At 43.5% G+C, this 15210-nt stretch overlaps 1 protein-coding gene across 1 annotated transcript in view; it reads right to left on the minus strand.

Annotated features, from left to right (window-relative positions):
• Nucleotides 1-1539: 1539 nt before the first annotated feature.
• KL (klotho) overlaps nucleotides 1540-15210 on the minus strand; it is a 31847-nt gene continuing 18176 nt past the window's right edge. The window contains exons 3-5 of the mRNA XM_063127720.1: nucleotides 13698-13966; nucleotides 7680-8796; nucleotides 1540-1934 (exon numbers count right to left, since the gene is read on the minus strand). Coding sequence (XP_062983790.1) covers nucleotides 1540-1934; nucleotides 7680-8796; nucleotides 13698-13966 — 1781 coding nt within the window. The remainder of the gene's footprint in view (nucleotides 1935-7679; nucleotides 8797-13697; nucleotides 13967-15210) is intronic.

Raw genomic sequence — 15210 nt, forward strand, 5'->3', positions numbered from 1 at the left:
GTGCAACTACTGTAGCATTTCTGCCATTCCCCCAAATGCCGGACTTTCTGGACAAAATGCCAGAATTAGGACTCGCCAGCATACAAAAAATGCCTCACATAGAAAAGCGCTAATAGTGCCACTGCGCTCCCACACATTTTGATGAGCCAGCAGGCTCTAATGCTTACCTAACAGAAAGCTAGCGGTTCAAAAGGCAACCTCCAGAAACAAGTGGAAACACTCATTTCTGGATTGGGAAAGGTCAGCAGAGTTTTCTTCTGCAAGTTTTGCTGACTTCCCCCATTCCATAAATTAGCATTTCTGTTCATTTCTCAATGCTTTTAAAGCCATTGTGTTGTGCTTGCAGTGGGTCCCACTGGTGTGAGGGCAGAATGGATACTGATCTAAGAGCCCCAGGCTGGGCAAAAAAATTATTTTATCCTAACAATTTAGCAGTCAAATGATTATGATCAACCAAATCGATCCAAAAGATAACATACGTCTGTGAGGGGTGGGGAACTTGTGGACCTCAAGATGTTGGAATGTAACAACCCTAGCCAGCATAAACAATGGTGAGGTATGATGGGAATCACAGTACAAGAACATCTGGAGCACCACTCAGTCCCTATCTATGGTCTAAGTGAATCGGTTTGTACTTTCATGGGATTGATTATAACCCTTGAGCTAAACAAAAAGGGATTGGGGGAAAACAGAAAATGAAGAGTGGGTTGGGAGAATGGAATGGATTCTGACCAGTTAGCTGGAACATGAACATGAGCACTTCACAATAGGTTATAGGCCCTAATGGTAGATACCATAAGAGACTGATCATCCCCATCCTCAACAAAAGACCCATCCAGTCTGTTCAGAGACATTGTAATACAGATACAATGAGGCATTTATTGTGCACCCATCATTCTCTTCTCATGGGTTGTTTACAGGTTCTTTAGATGATGTTGTGATATTCAGTTTCACTTCAGTGTTTAAAGAGCACTTTTGCTGAGGTTTTTTTTAAGAGCAAGGAAAACACAGCCTCTAATAGTGAAAGTGAAAGAAAATGCTTTTTCAGTTGTGTATTTGTGCTATTCTGCTATATCACAGTGCCACCTAGAGGTTATGTAGTAGAAAATCAGGAAGATAAATATTCTTCGTATAGAGCTCATATCTCAATAGTCGACAAAACCAAAAGCGGATACAGCTGATTAACAGCCTCATGTAGAAAAGGTCTTTGATGTACATCTGTATCAGTTGTGCCCATGGACCTCCCTTGGCAGATCAGGGCAATAATTGGCATGGGTGATAACATCACCACCAAGGCAAGGGAGTGTGGAAATCCTAATTCAGCATCACAAACATGGTTGAATACACAAGAATTCAAAGCCAGACTTTGAAGAACTAAACTCTCAAAGCCTACTGCCTGGATGGACAAATTAGTCAGTTTCACAAACGAAAAGTGCACATACCCAAAGGAGTCACACAAACTCCATGGATACAATCCATTTTCATTTCTAGTGCTCCACAGCTTCTTTAGTGCAACAGTAATCACAGCCTGAAGTATAATTAATTCTGAGCTCCCCCAGGTAACGCAGGTGAAGGGCGGCAAGCAATAGGAAAGCTGTGTTTATGCCTTCTGTCAGTCTTCTTGGAGTAGTAAGTGATCAGAAATATAGTAACAATGAAAGCAAACAATATAAAACCTACAAATGCCAGCACAGATCTTCTGGGTTGGAAAAAGTCACATTCTGGACAGAGAGCAAGCTCTTTTGGGCAAAGCAGGCGAGAGGTTTCCGGGCCATGGGAGGTGTTATTGTCAATGATCTGTCTATAATGCATCATGGAAGGCTTTGGATCATATTGGTTTACCACATAACGATACAGGCCGTATCTAGAATCATCTGTATCACTGAAAGAATAGATGAAGAAGCCACGCAGGTTAACATTGTCCAAGGTGTAGGCTGCAAAATAGAACACAAAAAACAGAGGAAAAACAAGTTAGCGGGCGTTTATTTTAACACCAGTCCTGTACACCACTGTGTGTTCCTTCAACCCTACAGTTGTATTCATTCCTACTAATCTTTTATGAACTGCCCAGAGAGCTTTGGCTGGGGCGGTATAGAAATGTAATAAATAAATAAATAAATACTACACAGAAAACCTTCAGAAACAGGGCCACACCAACATCCAGAAATCCACACCAACATCCAGAAAGCAGTCATACTTAAAACATGCTCAATTCTGAGGAAATTCCTGAACCAGTAAAAGACAACATGATCTGGCAAAGCCCATCATGTCTGCCTAGAAAAACCACCATGAGTGAGAAAAGATACAATAACAACAACAACAACAACAACAACAACAACAACAACAACAACAACAAAAGTATCTCTGAACATTTATGAACAAATGAAGTGTCTTAGAGTATAGCTGGGCAGACTTCAGGTTGTGGGATCTACTTTGCTTCTTCCTAGAACACCAAGAACCATCAACAGGTGCCTGGTGCAAAAGGGAGAAGGAGAAGGAGAAGGAGAAGGAAACGGAAACTGGGATGGGGGACATTTCAACCTCTCAGGACACTCTCTTACTGAACTTAAGGTGGCCATTCTTGAACAAAGGAACTTCAAAAACTGGTTTCAACATGAAAGAGCTGAGCAACAATTAATTAAGAAGTTCAATAAAACATTGCAGCATATCTCCAGCCATAACAAGAGAGTTCCTGTTCAAATGTGTAGCTCCCTGTGCCTGCTTTCATGTAAAAATGAATACAGCAGGAGGCTCAATCTCAGGTCTCCTGCATCTCATCTGGGGCGTTACTAGACGAGGCTCTAGCGCGCGTTACCTTCCGCAGTCACGTCGAGGCTTCCAGATGACGTTCACGAGGATCCGCCATTATCCTGCGGCGAAGCCTCTTTCTCCCGACTTTAAAAAAGTGAGTTCTAGTGCGCCTTTTCCTGCCGTCCCGCGGTAATTTGGAGTACGTGTGGGAGGATGTGAGGTCACTGCGGTCCGCACTGGGCAGGAAAAGGCGTGCTAAGGGGGAGTGGTCAGCGGCTTCGGTCAAGCCGCCTCCGCCATTTGCGCGCAGTCTGCCAGCTGGGGCAGCGCGGCGGAGCGGCTTTTTTTTTTTACTCACCCACTGATAGTTTGCGCAGGAACGGAGGAACGGAAAAGTGGCTAGTGTGCTGCTGGGGTGTGTGGGGGATGGGTGGGGGATGTGCGCCTGTTCTAGTGTTTTTTTTTTATTTCCCCAGTGACAGTTTGCGCAGGACCGGAGGACCGGAAAAGTGGCTGGTGACTCCTTGCGGTGGGCAGCTACCGTGGCCGCATAATGGCGGTGCTGTACGCTGCCTGTTAGTGTGGGTACCAGGCTGGCAGAGGGCAGAGCTGTTTGTGGGCTGCTGCCATGGCTACGGCCAGATGTGGGTTGGCTCCTTGGGATGGGGCACAGGGCACAGAGGCGGTCATCGCCGCCGACACCTCAGAGGCATGATGGGAGATGTAGGCACAGAGTGCCCATGCAGACGATTGACCTCGGGTCATATTACACCCGCCACGACCCCCATCAGGAAGTGAGCGCATCAATGTTGACCCTCAACAGCACCAGCAGCACTTCAGCTGGCACTGGCACTGCCGCCGCCGCTGCCGCCGGGGCCGGCGGCGGCATCGCTGACGGCTGCGCAAGTTTGCGGTCTTTCGGACGTGCGCAAACCGTGCAGCGAGCGAAAAAAAAAGCCGCGGCAATCAGGCCGGTGTGGCTGCGCAACCGTGCTCGCGGCGGCAGCAGCACAACCGGCGCAAACTTCCGCCACAAATCGAAGGCAGGTGTGGAGCATGAGGCGTCACGGCTGAACGGGAAAAGCCGCTTTCACCGCTCCTCAACGACGGAACACCCGGTAGGTCTAGCAACGCCCCTGGTTTGGCCAGAAGTCTCTTTCTCATTACAAGGAAACAGGCACTGTGAAGTGGACACCCCTTCCGACCCCATCCTATTTTGTAATAAAACCCTATTTTCTTTTTGGTTGGTGGGGGGAACCCCTCTTCAGTGACTCTCTAATGCAACCGATTGCAACAGGATCTGGTATCTCAGCAACTGAAGACAGGAGGCTATTGCATTTCCAGCAGAGCCTTGGTGCATGCCCTTTTACCTCTCTGGAAACAAAAAAGGGTGAAAGAAAAACAAAGGAGAAGATGGTTGTGTAAGGGATGCCAGGAGGGCACTAGAGCCAAATAGGATGTATGTGCTCCAAGGTGCCAAATAAGAGGCATCTGTTACCCTCACCTCAAAGAGAGCTTCAGCTATTGGGCGATATAGACATGTAATAAATAAATAAATAAATCTGTGATAACTGGATTTTCAATTAGTTCATTATCTGAAAACCACAGGTGTTCTTTGCCACCTACCGCCAAGGAGGCAGTCAATACCCTTGAATGTTGCCTGGGTGCAGTAATCAGCTGGATGAGGGTGAACAAGCTAAGATTAAATCCAAACGAGAGGAAGGTACTGTTGGTCAGCAGAAAACCTGGATCTAAAATTGGGATTCAACCTGTTCTGGAAAGGGTTGTGCTCCCTTGATCCTACACTGTGGCAGCAGTGGCAAGGAGTGAGTTTGCAGAACTCTGTTTGGTGTGCCACTTGTGACCATTCCTGAAATTGCCAGACCCGGCAACATTTAGAGCTTCATCAGACAGGGGGAAATCACGGTTCCCTACCATCACTTCTTTGCCCCTACTTCTGTCACACAATACTTCCTCTTCCTCAGCTGAGAAGAGGATCATATCACCTCTAGATTAAAAGATCTGCTGTGGTTGCCAGTTGTTTTCCAAGCTCAATTCAAAGTGTTGGTCTTAACCTTTAAAGATTCAAACGGTTTAGGTCCTGGCTATCTGATGGGCTGCTAGTCTCATCATAAACCTAATTATTAATATCTGCAAGAAAGATCCAATCACAGAGGCCCATTTCTCAGGTAGTAAAAGCTCATTCTAGGCAATATGCCATGACTGTGATCCCACCCCCTCAAACCAGCATGGCTTTCCTATGACTGTTTCTAATAAATCTGTTCTGCCAACGCAACACAACTGCACTGGTTGCTTCCACACACTTCACCAGTCAGTTGTGATTTTTGACATAGGCCAGGGTGTACTTCATTTCTCAAATTGCACACATGCGCTTCTGCAGACCAAAATGGCTGATTTCCCTGAGAGCACCACGGGAGGAAAGGCATTGGCAGCATGCTGTACATCTTACAGAGAGGAGGGCCCCTGCCTCTGCCAGTGCTTTGTAATGGGCGTCAACATCGAGCGCCCAGGACAAGGTGACTACATGCACATGACCACACTTGGCCAATCAGAGCTTCGGGATGGAGAGAGGAAGTGTGGTGGGGAACCCGTGGAGTGGCCAGCCAAGCTCTTGCCTCGCTGTGTGGAGAGGAGATTGAAGGAGAGGAGTGAGCTACAAGCCTCGGGAAGAGCAGCTGAGATTTCTGAAGAAAGAAAAGAGAGAGGGGAGGATGCAGCGTTGTTTAGCATGTGTGAACATGATGGGGGTTTTTTATTTTTATATTAGTAGCAAGTGCAGATCTGGGTTGCTTTTTTATTTTATTTTAGCATCTGATTTCTGAAAACCCAACAAGGGTGACTCAGGAGCCGGTGAGGCACAACTATCTGGTAGGGACGAAATGGCTTTTTTATTGTTGGAGGAGAGAGGGAAAGCCGCGGGGGTGGTAGTTTGCTTTGCTATGAGGTGCTAGTCAAGCAAGCAACTTGAAGAGAGCAGCTGGAATTTACTCTATTTTTTGAAGAGAAGGCGGTGAGGGAGAAAGAGAGAGGACAAGAAAGGCAGTGTGCTTTTTATTTTTACTTTAGCAGCAGCTCTGAGCTAAGCTGTTTTTTTTACTTCGGCAGCTGATTTTATTTTACTTTTTAAGATGAAAAGTGGGGAGAGAAAGAGCAGTGTGTGTGATCTCTTTGTGAAAACCTGACAACAAGGAATACTCAGGTGCCAGCCAGGCACAACAATCTGGTAGGGATTTCATGGATTTTTTCATCAGCAGAAGGGAATGGGGAAAGGAGGCTTGCTATGCTATGCTATGCTATGCTATATTGTGGTTGTTTATTGTTATTGTTGTATTTAAATCTCTGGCTCTGTGTGTGCATTGGGGAGTGGGGTTTGCACCTAAATCATGTCTGTGTTGGTTAATCAACTTGATGAAAATGCATCCAGATGTGGATTATTAAATTGGCTTGCTTGGGAAGAAAAATGAATTCTACTGCATCTTGCTTCCAGGATAATTCAATAGATAGAAATTAACTTATTCCTACAGCTGGTTTGCAGAGTGGGTAATCTTTATGCATCATGAATTTGACTTTTGGAAAGGCTTTTGGATCCTATAGTGTATTTTAATAGTGCAATCCTATATGACTACTCAAAAACAAGCTCCATTGAGTTAAATGTGACATATTCCTAGGTAAGTGGGTATAAGATTGCAGCCTAAAAACCTTTCTGGCCTGTTTGCTTCCATAACATAAAGTATTTTGGGCTTGCTTTGCTCTAAATTGCTTAAACAAGGATTTTCTTCATTTTGCTTATCCAAACTGTGCCCATGTGGCTCTCTCTACTGTGTTTTACCAATGAAAATTTTGAGAACTGCTATGCTGCACCTCCTTGCCAACTTGTATGGCTTTCTAGGCTCTTCCACCCTTATGCAGAGACTATATAGCGAACTAGGTGTAGTTGGCTCTGCCTCTGGTGACTCATCCTCCATGCCACCAGTCAGATTGACCACCAGCCTCCACTGGTGAGAAAGGGCTTTCTTAGGGTGACCATATGGAAAGGAGGTTGGGGCTCCTGTATCTATGACAATTGTATAGAAAAGTGAATTTCAGCAGGTGACCTTTGTATGCATGCAGCACTGGGTGAAATTCCCTCTTCATCACAACAGTTAAAGCTGCAGGAGCCCTACCCTCTAGCTATCCTAGAGTGACCCGATACAAAAGAGGACATGGTTCCTAGCTTTCTCCTGCATCACTCCCAAATTGTGGGATGCTCTTCTTTGACAGCTAAGATCAGTCCCCACTCTCTCAGTTTTTGGAAAGGGGTTAAGGCACATCTCTTTAATTTGGGCTTTAAAATTGTAATAGCTTTAATGTTATTTTAATACAGTTTTATTGCTTCTAAGTGTTTATGTATTTACTTTTCATTTGAATTGCTGTACACTGCCTTGGTGACATTTGTGGAACATGGTATATAAATTTTATTAAATAAACAATAAATAAATAGTTGCTATTAGATGATCATGCACATCATTCTAGAAAATCTAAATAAGAATACAAGGGATAGGGATGAGGCAAAGGGGAGGTTAATACGCCCTGCACTGTGCATGTAATGTAACATGTGACACAGTGTGTATATGCACGTGTAATAATGCTTACTTCTGTGAGCTCAGAGAGCACTGAGCCAATGAAAAGAGAGGCATAAAATGTTGGGGTGGAGGAAGAGAAGCTGAGGAGAAAGAGCTGAAAGGACACCAGAGGGAAAAGTGAGAGAAAAACAAGAGATGAAATAATTAAAATAAATGCACGCAAAATAGGCAAGCCTATTTTCATCTATTCATTCTTGGACTACTAGCCTTGTGGCAAAATGGGATTTACACCAGGGTATCAAGAAACAGTATTAAGGCATGTAACATTTTTCAAAGTACTCTTACCTTTTAAGGCTTCGTTAATATAATTCTCTATGTAATACATTCTCAACTTGTCTTGATCCACATTCTGTTCATCATCAATTCCACTGGCTATGATGTAAATGGGGATATTGCCATATTTATTTTTAATCCAGTTGAGGAGCTTGCGTAAGCCCCAGGGCACCACTGGATTTTTGTTGGCCGATTTCACCCAGGTGATATCATTTAGCATTTGGACCTTGAGGTGGTGATCATAATTTTTGGGGTTTTCATTTTCAGAAGTCACAAGAGACGTCGTGTAGTGACTCAAGGCAAAGAAGTCAAATGAACCACAGATGAGATTTTTTTCCTCCTCCGAGAAATAAGGTAAGTGAATATCATAAAAACCATGGCTGTTTCTTTCGTGAAGCCACTGTCGCATCACATCTGGATAGTCACCAGTTCCAAAGATGGGTTCAGCAAGCCTGCCAATGTCAAATTCCAAAACTCGCTTAGCTGCACTGTCATCATGTTTTGAAAAGGGAAAGGCTGGCTCAAACCAGTTGGCATTGAAAGCAATAGATATTTTACCTTTCTGAGTCTTTCTGAATTTTTTATCATACAGATGCCATGCCTTGGCATGGGCTTTCAGCATATTATGGGTTGCTTTATAGGATAGCTTCTTCACACTGGGTTCATTCGTTGTAATCCAAAATTTGACATGCTGGCCAAGTTTTTTAAAGCAGAACTTAGCATACTCAACAAAGGCTTCCACAATGTGCCGGTTGTCCCATCCTCCATTATTGGCTAGAGGAAGAGGAAGTCCTTGATTTTTAGCCACATAATGCCATAAAGCAACAACAGGAGTTATATTCACTCGGAGAAGTTCACTGACAAAACACTGATAGTAAAATAGGAGTGTGTGGTTAATGTAAGTCTCATTACCTAGAGGGAGAATCAAAGGCCACGACAGTGAAAAATGGAAGTGTGTGATGTGCATTTCCTGAAGTAAAGACACCTGGGGCCTGATTGCAGCAAGATCAACGCAATGAGGCTTGCGATTTGGGACACTACCTCCATCAATTTTAATGAGCTTCTTGGTGTGATGAATATCCCAGACATAAACGTTAGGGTCAAGGAACTGGGATTGAGTTGTATCTACCTAAAGAAGGAAAGATGGGGAGAAAGTAGGTAAGGTTTGTTGAAAACTCATAAGCCAGCAAGCTAAGCTACTGGCTGCCACAGAAAGCCAACTATTGTTGGTTATATCATCTCAGGACAATCACAAATGGTAGACTTTCTGCACTTCTTCTGGGTATCTTAGGGCAGAGGTGCAGAACCTCAGACCCAGGAGGACAAATCTGGCCCACCTGGAATCCCAACTTGGTTCCCAAGATATCTACACCCCCTTCCCCTGGTCCCACACCTTCCTTAACCACTGATCATTTGGTGGTTTCTTGGCTTTTCTCCAGTTATTCCCCATTTGAAAAACTGAAATGGTTCTCCTAAGGCTTATTTCCGGGCTTTAAGCTAAAATAGGCTGGTATTTTTGGTATTTTGGACCCTGCTCTGTTTGCCTTTGGCCCAGCCCACTAGTGGAATGTGACTCCAGGAAGCTTCTCCAAAACAGAATTCATACCTCAGGGTGAAAGACATTCAATATGCCTGTCATAGGGACTACCTCTAACTGATACACAACAGCAGCATCTTCTGCCAACACAGCAAATATCTCAGAGTATCAAGTTTACGTTGCACATTTATTCCATGTTTGCACAATTCAATATAGGAAACAGAATTCTCCTCCCAGTTTCATACTATAAGAGAAATAATGAACAGATGATGGAGAGAAGTGAGCTGACCATTGTAATTGCTGCAGCTTTTTCATAGAACTCATAATCAAATGCTGTGAAGCTGAGCAAGCTTATCGGAGGAATTGTCTTAAGAGAAGAGAGTCCCTTTTCTGCAATATAGGCAGCAAAGAATTGGGATAAGGTATCCAAAAATTTATTTGGGGTATCAAAAAACGTGATGTTAACTCTGTAATTAAATATATACTACACAAGAATGTACCACCTGTATTTTTAAAAATGGTATGTTAGTATCAGTATGCTGTGTTTTTAAGCTTTTGCAATGGAAAACAATGGTAATAGTTACACATACATATATCAGAGATTTTGTATTGTTAGTATCTCCCATGTATAATCCTTGGGTTTTTAAAAACTAATTCATTCTTGGGGGGGAAATTGTGTATCTGTTCATGTATTTGTTTTTAAAATAATATCCAAACAATTTATGGGAAATCTGTTTGCCATGCAGTGATGTACAATGAAAAAATTCACAGATCACATATGACTTAGAAATAAATAGAATGTTAATTCTAACCAACTTAATATTTAATGATGACATTCTGATTTAATGCATCACAGAAGATTAGTCATCAACACAAAACTTGAGCTATCAAAACTGCTTAATGTGTAAATGAAACTCAGTGGATTATTTAACTTAGTTCATAACTTTCAGCATCAGAAAACTATATTTGCAAAGATGAGCACCCAGAATTGAGCTACCTCTGGCTTTAATGGAGCTTCCACTATTTGCAACTCTTGGGGCAACTCTTGTGACCTGGAAAGCTTTGAGTACACAAAGCAGGCCTTACATCCAAACTAAATCTAATGTTCAGCCTATAGCCTAAGCTAACCCAGACTGTATCTAATAAAGCCTCTGTGGTGAAACTTGACTATTCACACATGTTAGCTCATCCCACCAGGGATTGGACATTTGTGGGGCACCACCAGAGCCAAGGTGGAGGAGGAAATCATGGACACCCCTTCCAGGAATAAGCACCAGACAAGAACCAGATTCTTGCACCAAATTCTTACACAGGTGGGTAAGAGTGAATTCTTCACCCTCCTTCAATACCTGCTTTCATCTCCCTTCTGGCCAATGTACCAATGTGTCATGCCCTGCATAGAGATGGAGTCAGGAGATGAGGAGGAGGTGGCAGAGGCTGGACCTAGTACCGAGAAGCCCAGCTCAGGTAGTGAGGAGGCTGGACTGGCAGAGACTGTGGCAGAGCCTCAGGGAGAAGAGCCAAGGCCAGCTGGGACCTCTGCTAGCTCTGAGGGCCTGATGCCAGCAAAGACTACGGAGGAGCCGCAGAGGTCTGAGGAGGAGGCGGAGAAGCCTGGTTTCAGCCAGTTGCGGGCGGAGAAGGCAACCAGACGCCGGTCTCGCCGCCTCCACCAGAAACGCCAGGCAATTAGGGATCAGCTGAGAGACCATGACTCAGCACTCTGACTGAGCATAAAAGCGCAGCTGTGAGCCATGCAAAGTTGTCAGAGATTATCTGAGCATTCTGGCGGAAGCCTTTGCTCTTGGATCTTGTGACCTCATGCCTTGTTCCTGAACGCCTGGATTCTGATTCCTGTCTTGATTCCCGGACCCCATGACCACGTCTGCCTACTCTGGATTCCTGCTTCGACCTTGGACCGGTTTGTGACTACGTCTTGCCTGTTGTTGCCCCTGACTCTGGACTGTGTTACTGGTTTGTCGCTGACTGTTGGCTGTGTTTGAACTTGGACTGCATTATCGAATCTCCTCTTTGCCACGCTCCCTTGACTTTGGACTGGACATTGACTACTCTACAAGCCTGCTCCTTGAACTGTTCCTGTTCCTTGACTTTTGCAGTCAAACCCCCGTTTTCCCCTCCTTTCCCTGCACTGTTTAGCTTCTGTAAATAAACACCTTCATTGCCTAGCTACCGGCTGGTCTTATCCTTCTTTGTCAAGCCATTTGGCGGCTTTCCCGAACACAATGCAAGCTATATTGGTTGGTACATTCTCTATCTTTTTTAAACAAGCCTTCCCTGGACTCTAATTTATTCTAGATTTATGTGATTTAAAAGTTTTAATCTGGATTTTATGGTTTTAGTTGTAAACTGCCCAGAGAGCTTAGGCGATTGGGCAGTATAAATATGTAATAAATAAATAAATAAATGGTTATTACGGGAAGGGAGACAACCATGCCCAATCAAGGTCTTGCCTATATATCACACACACACACACACACACACACACACACAGACACAGGCAAGGCCTTCACTGAGTATAATATCCCATAACGTGTGTGTGCGCGCAGTAAAATATATACTGTATTCTACTACACTTGTACAATAGAAAAATAAGGATAAAATGGAAAGCAGCTGCCAAGATAATGACAAGGGATACAATCACATGATCATAATCACTAAACTCAGCTGACCCATCTGGCATTTCTGCCATTGCTGTTCTTTGCATCACTCTACAAAGGAACTTTCTGGCCAGCAAATACTGGAAGAGAGCATGGGATAAAATGCTGGCAACAGCACATGGCCCAAGATTGTCAGGGAATGTTTCCCTGCAGCCTAAATTATAGTATGCTTAAAAGACAATATACTGGGCCCACGGTTTGGCCTTGTGAATGGGGAACGTCAAGCCTGAAAGCTGCTTCTTCCCACGGCAGCATTTTCCTCACCTTGCTTGTGCCTTCAGGGCAGGGGGGCATCTGTAAGCCTGGAAATAAGTCCGGGCACTTTTAGGGCTCTCCCACTCCCTGCCGTGTCTAGTTAATTTATTTATTGAATTTTTATACCGCCCAATAGCCGAAGCTCTCTGGGCAGTTTACAAAAATTAAAACCATACATAATATAAAACAACCAGTATAAAAGCACAATATAAAATACAACATAAAAACACAACCAGGATAAAATCAAGCAGCAATGCAGAAATTAATACAGATTTAGAACAGCAATGTTAAAATTATGTTACTATACTGTTAAAATGCTGAGAAAATAAAAAGGTCTTCACCTGGCATCTAAAGGAGTATAGTGTAGGTGCCAGGCAAACCTCTTTAGGGAGCTCATTCCACAGCTGTGTTACCACAGCAAAGAAGGCCCTCCTCCTGGTAGCCACCTGCCTCACTTCCTTTAGCAGGGGCTCACGGAGAAGGACCCCTGAGGATGACCTTAGGGTCCGGGCAGGCACATACGGGAGGAGGCATTCCTTCAGATAGCCTGGCCCCAAGCTGTTTGGGGCTTTAAATGTTAATACCAGCACTTTGAATCAGGCCTGAATTATTTGGAGACAATGCCTATAGATCATTACAATAGACTGCAGTCACCTTTTTTGTTGTTTAATTCTGATGGTTTTGCCTATTTGGGGATGATCTCTAAAAATCCTGTATATCAGCTCATAGGAGTTTCCACTTAAAACCACTCTGGAAGAAAGTATTTGTATTTGGAGAAATTTTCTAAGGAAAACAAATGTTTATCTTTTGCAGGTAGTTATTTGAAGATGGTCCCTAAAATCTTCCAATATTTTCCTATGGCCATTTGGAATTAACCAATGTATTTCAATGGACATTCGGTGTCCTTTTTAGTATGTCCCCATCTACACAATGTTTTATTTATCTGCCCTATCTTCATGATTGCCTGATCTGTCCCTGGAAAGATTGGGTTTGGGAATTTTTAATGGGTGGGGGCTCAGGGTGGAATGGCGAAGATATGTACATAGAATTATAGATATGTTCATAGAATCATTGACTTCACCCCATGCTGAATGCAGGAATCCACATTAAAGCATAGCTGACAGATGGCTGTCCAACTGCATCTTGAATGCTTCTAGTGTGAGAGAGCTCCCTAGGTAATTGGTTCCATTGTCAGACTGCTCTAACAGTCAGGACGTTTTTCCTGAGTCCATCTGGCATCCTGTAACTTGAGCCCATTATTCCATGTCCAGCACTCTGGGATGGTCAAGAAGAGATCCTGGCCCTCCTCTGTGTGACAACCTTTCAAGTATTTGAAGTGTGCTATCATGTCTCCCCTCAGTCATACACACACAAAGAGAGAGCTGATATAGCATGCTTGTAAGAACACAAATCCTGAATAAGCACACAAAATGATGTTATGTCAGGGGAAGCACCTACTGCACTATTATAAAATATGTTTTGTAATGAAACAGAGACAAAGTTATTATTTTTATCAACCAAAGGAAGACTGGAGGATCTAATTTGCTCTATCAGTCTTACCTGAAGAAAATCGTCCGTAATCCCCCAAGCAAAATCACAGGGGAAAGACCCTTCTATGGGCTGGTTTTCTGGTCCTTTGGGGAAGCCATTGTCCTCTATCAGCTTTTGGTAGAACAAACCTGAAGACTTCCACATCAATTTTTTATCCTGGCTTTGAAAGTCAACATAAAACAGCCCCCGTCGGATGTTGTAGCCTCTGAGCCATTCAAAGCCATCCATTAGAGACCAAACCGTGTACCCAATGACAGTAACTTCATCATATCTGATAGCTGAGGAGTAAAGAACAAAAATTAAGTGACCTAATCTTCCTATCTTTGATTCAATGCATTTACTTGAACAATTATACTTGCTCTGTGGAAAAATTCCATGGTTTAAATGTCTTACCCAATAGTTTTCAAACTGCAATGACCGGGGGGGCGGAGCTTGGCAGCCTGAGCGATGGCGGGTTTCTTCTGAGGCTCTGAACGGCGCTTGCCGGAAAAGGCAATTATCTCTCTTTTAATGGGCATAAATCTTTGAGCAACTGACAGAAAATGATTATAAAACCAACAGGAGCCGGGAAAGTGGAGAGAAGGGAGGTGAGATGAACTATGATTAATGCAATGTCTGTCTAAACGGCAACTTTGTCAAAAGTGAAAGTAAAGTAAACGCTGACTCTGACGCAGTTTAAAAAGAAGGAATTTACGCTTGCTGGACATTGATTTGTGTTATAACCTCTCATCTTTATCTCATATGGGAACGATTGAAATGCTGGCTTTCTAAGGTTGAAGTGGTTGACTGGATTTATTGGCGTGGCGAGAAGGGGGGGTGAAGGGGCGAAAAAAGCTGCATTTGGCATTCGGTGAGGGAGATGTGGGATGCTGAGAGACTTTGAATGATTAAATCTGATCCCCTCTAGTGAATGCTGTTGTGAACTGGATCTGTCCCCCCTCCTCGTGAAGAAGGAGCTGTGAGTGCTATATAATAGAGAAGCCAGCATAAGTTGCTAAGGAAGAGAGTTGGACTCTAAGATTTATGCCCTACCCAGAAGGGACCCATGCCCAACGTTAAAAAAAAAGATCAAAAGTTGGGAAAAGCTTAATATACAAAAAAAGAAACCTTCAAATCATAATTTGGCTTACCTCTCCTTCCTGGAAAGTACAGCCCCTGGAGTTGAACAGGAAGAGGAAGATATAGACCCAGTCTCTTTGGATACAATACCAAATAAAGAAGAAAACATGGCAGAAGGGGGGAACGAAAGTGGTAGTAACCCTCCCTCTTTAATGGAAATCAAGGCTATTATAGCAGAAAATAACATTATTATTTTTAAAAAAATGGATCAGCATATGAGTGAATTCAGAAAACAAATGCGTACTATTGCGGATAAAGCGATGGAAAATTCGGATAAGATCAAAAAGATAGAGGCTAAAGCGGATCTGGACCAGAAGAAACAAGAGGCTTTCGAAAAATCAATTAATATACAATTTAAAGAATGGGAATTGCGTTTGATTGCCGTGGAAGATCAATCTCGTAG

Source organism: Elgaria multicarinata, chromosome 5, assembly GCF_023053635.1.
Source record: "Elgaria multicarinata webbii isolate HBS135686 ecotype San Diego chromosome 5, rElgMul1.1.pri, whole genome shotgun sequence".
In the NCBI taxonomy this organism is placed as follows: Eukaryota; Metazoa; Chordata; class Lepidosauria; order Squamata; family Anguidae; genus Elgaria; species Elgaria multicarinata.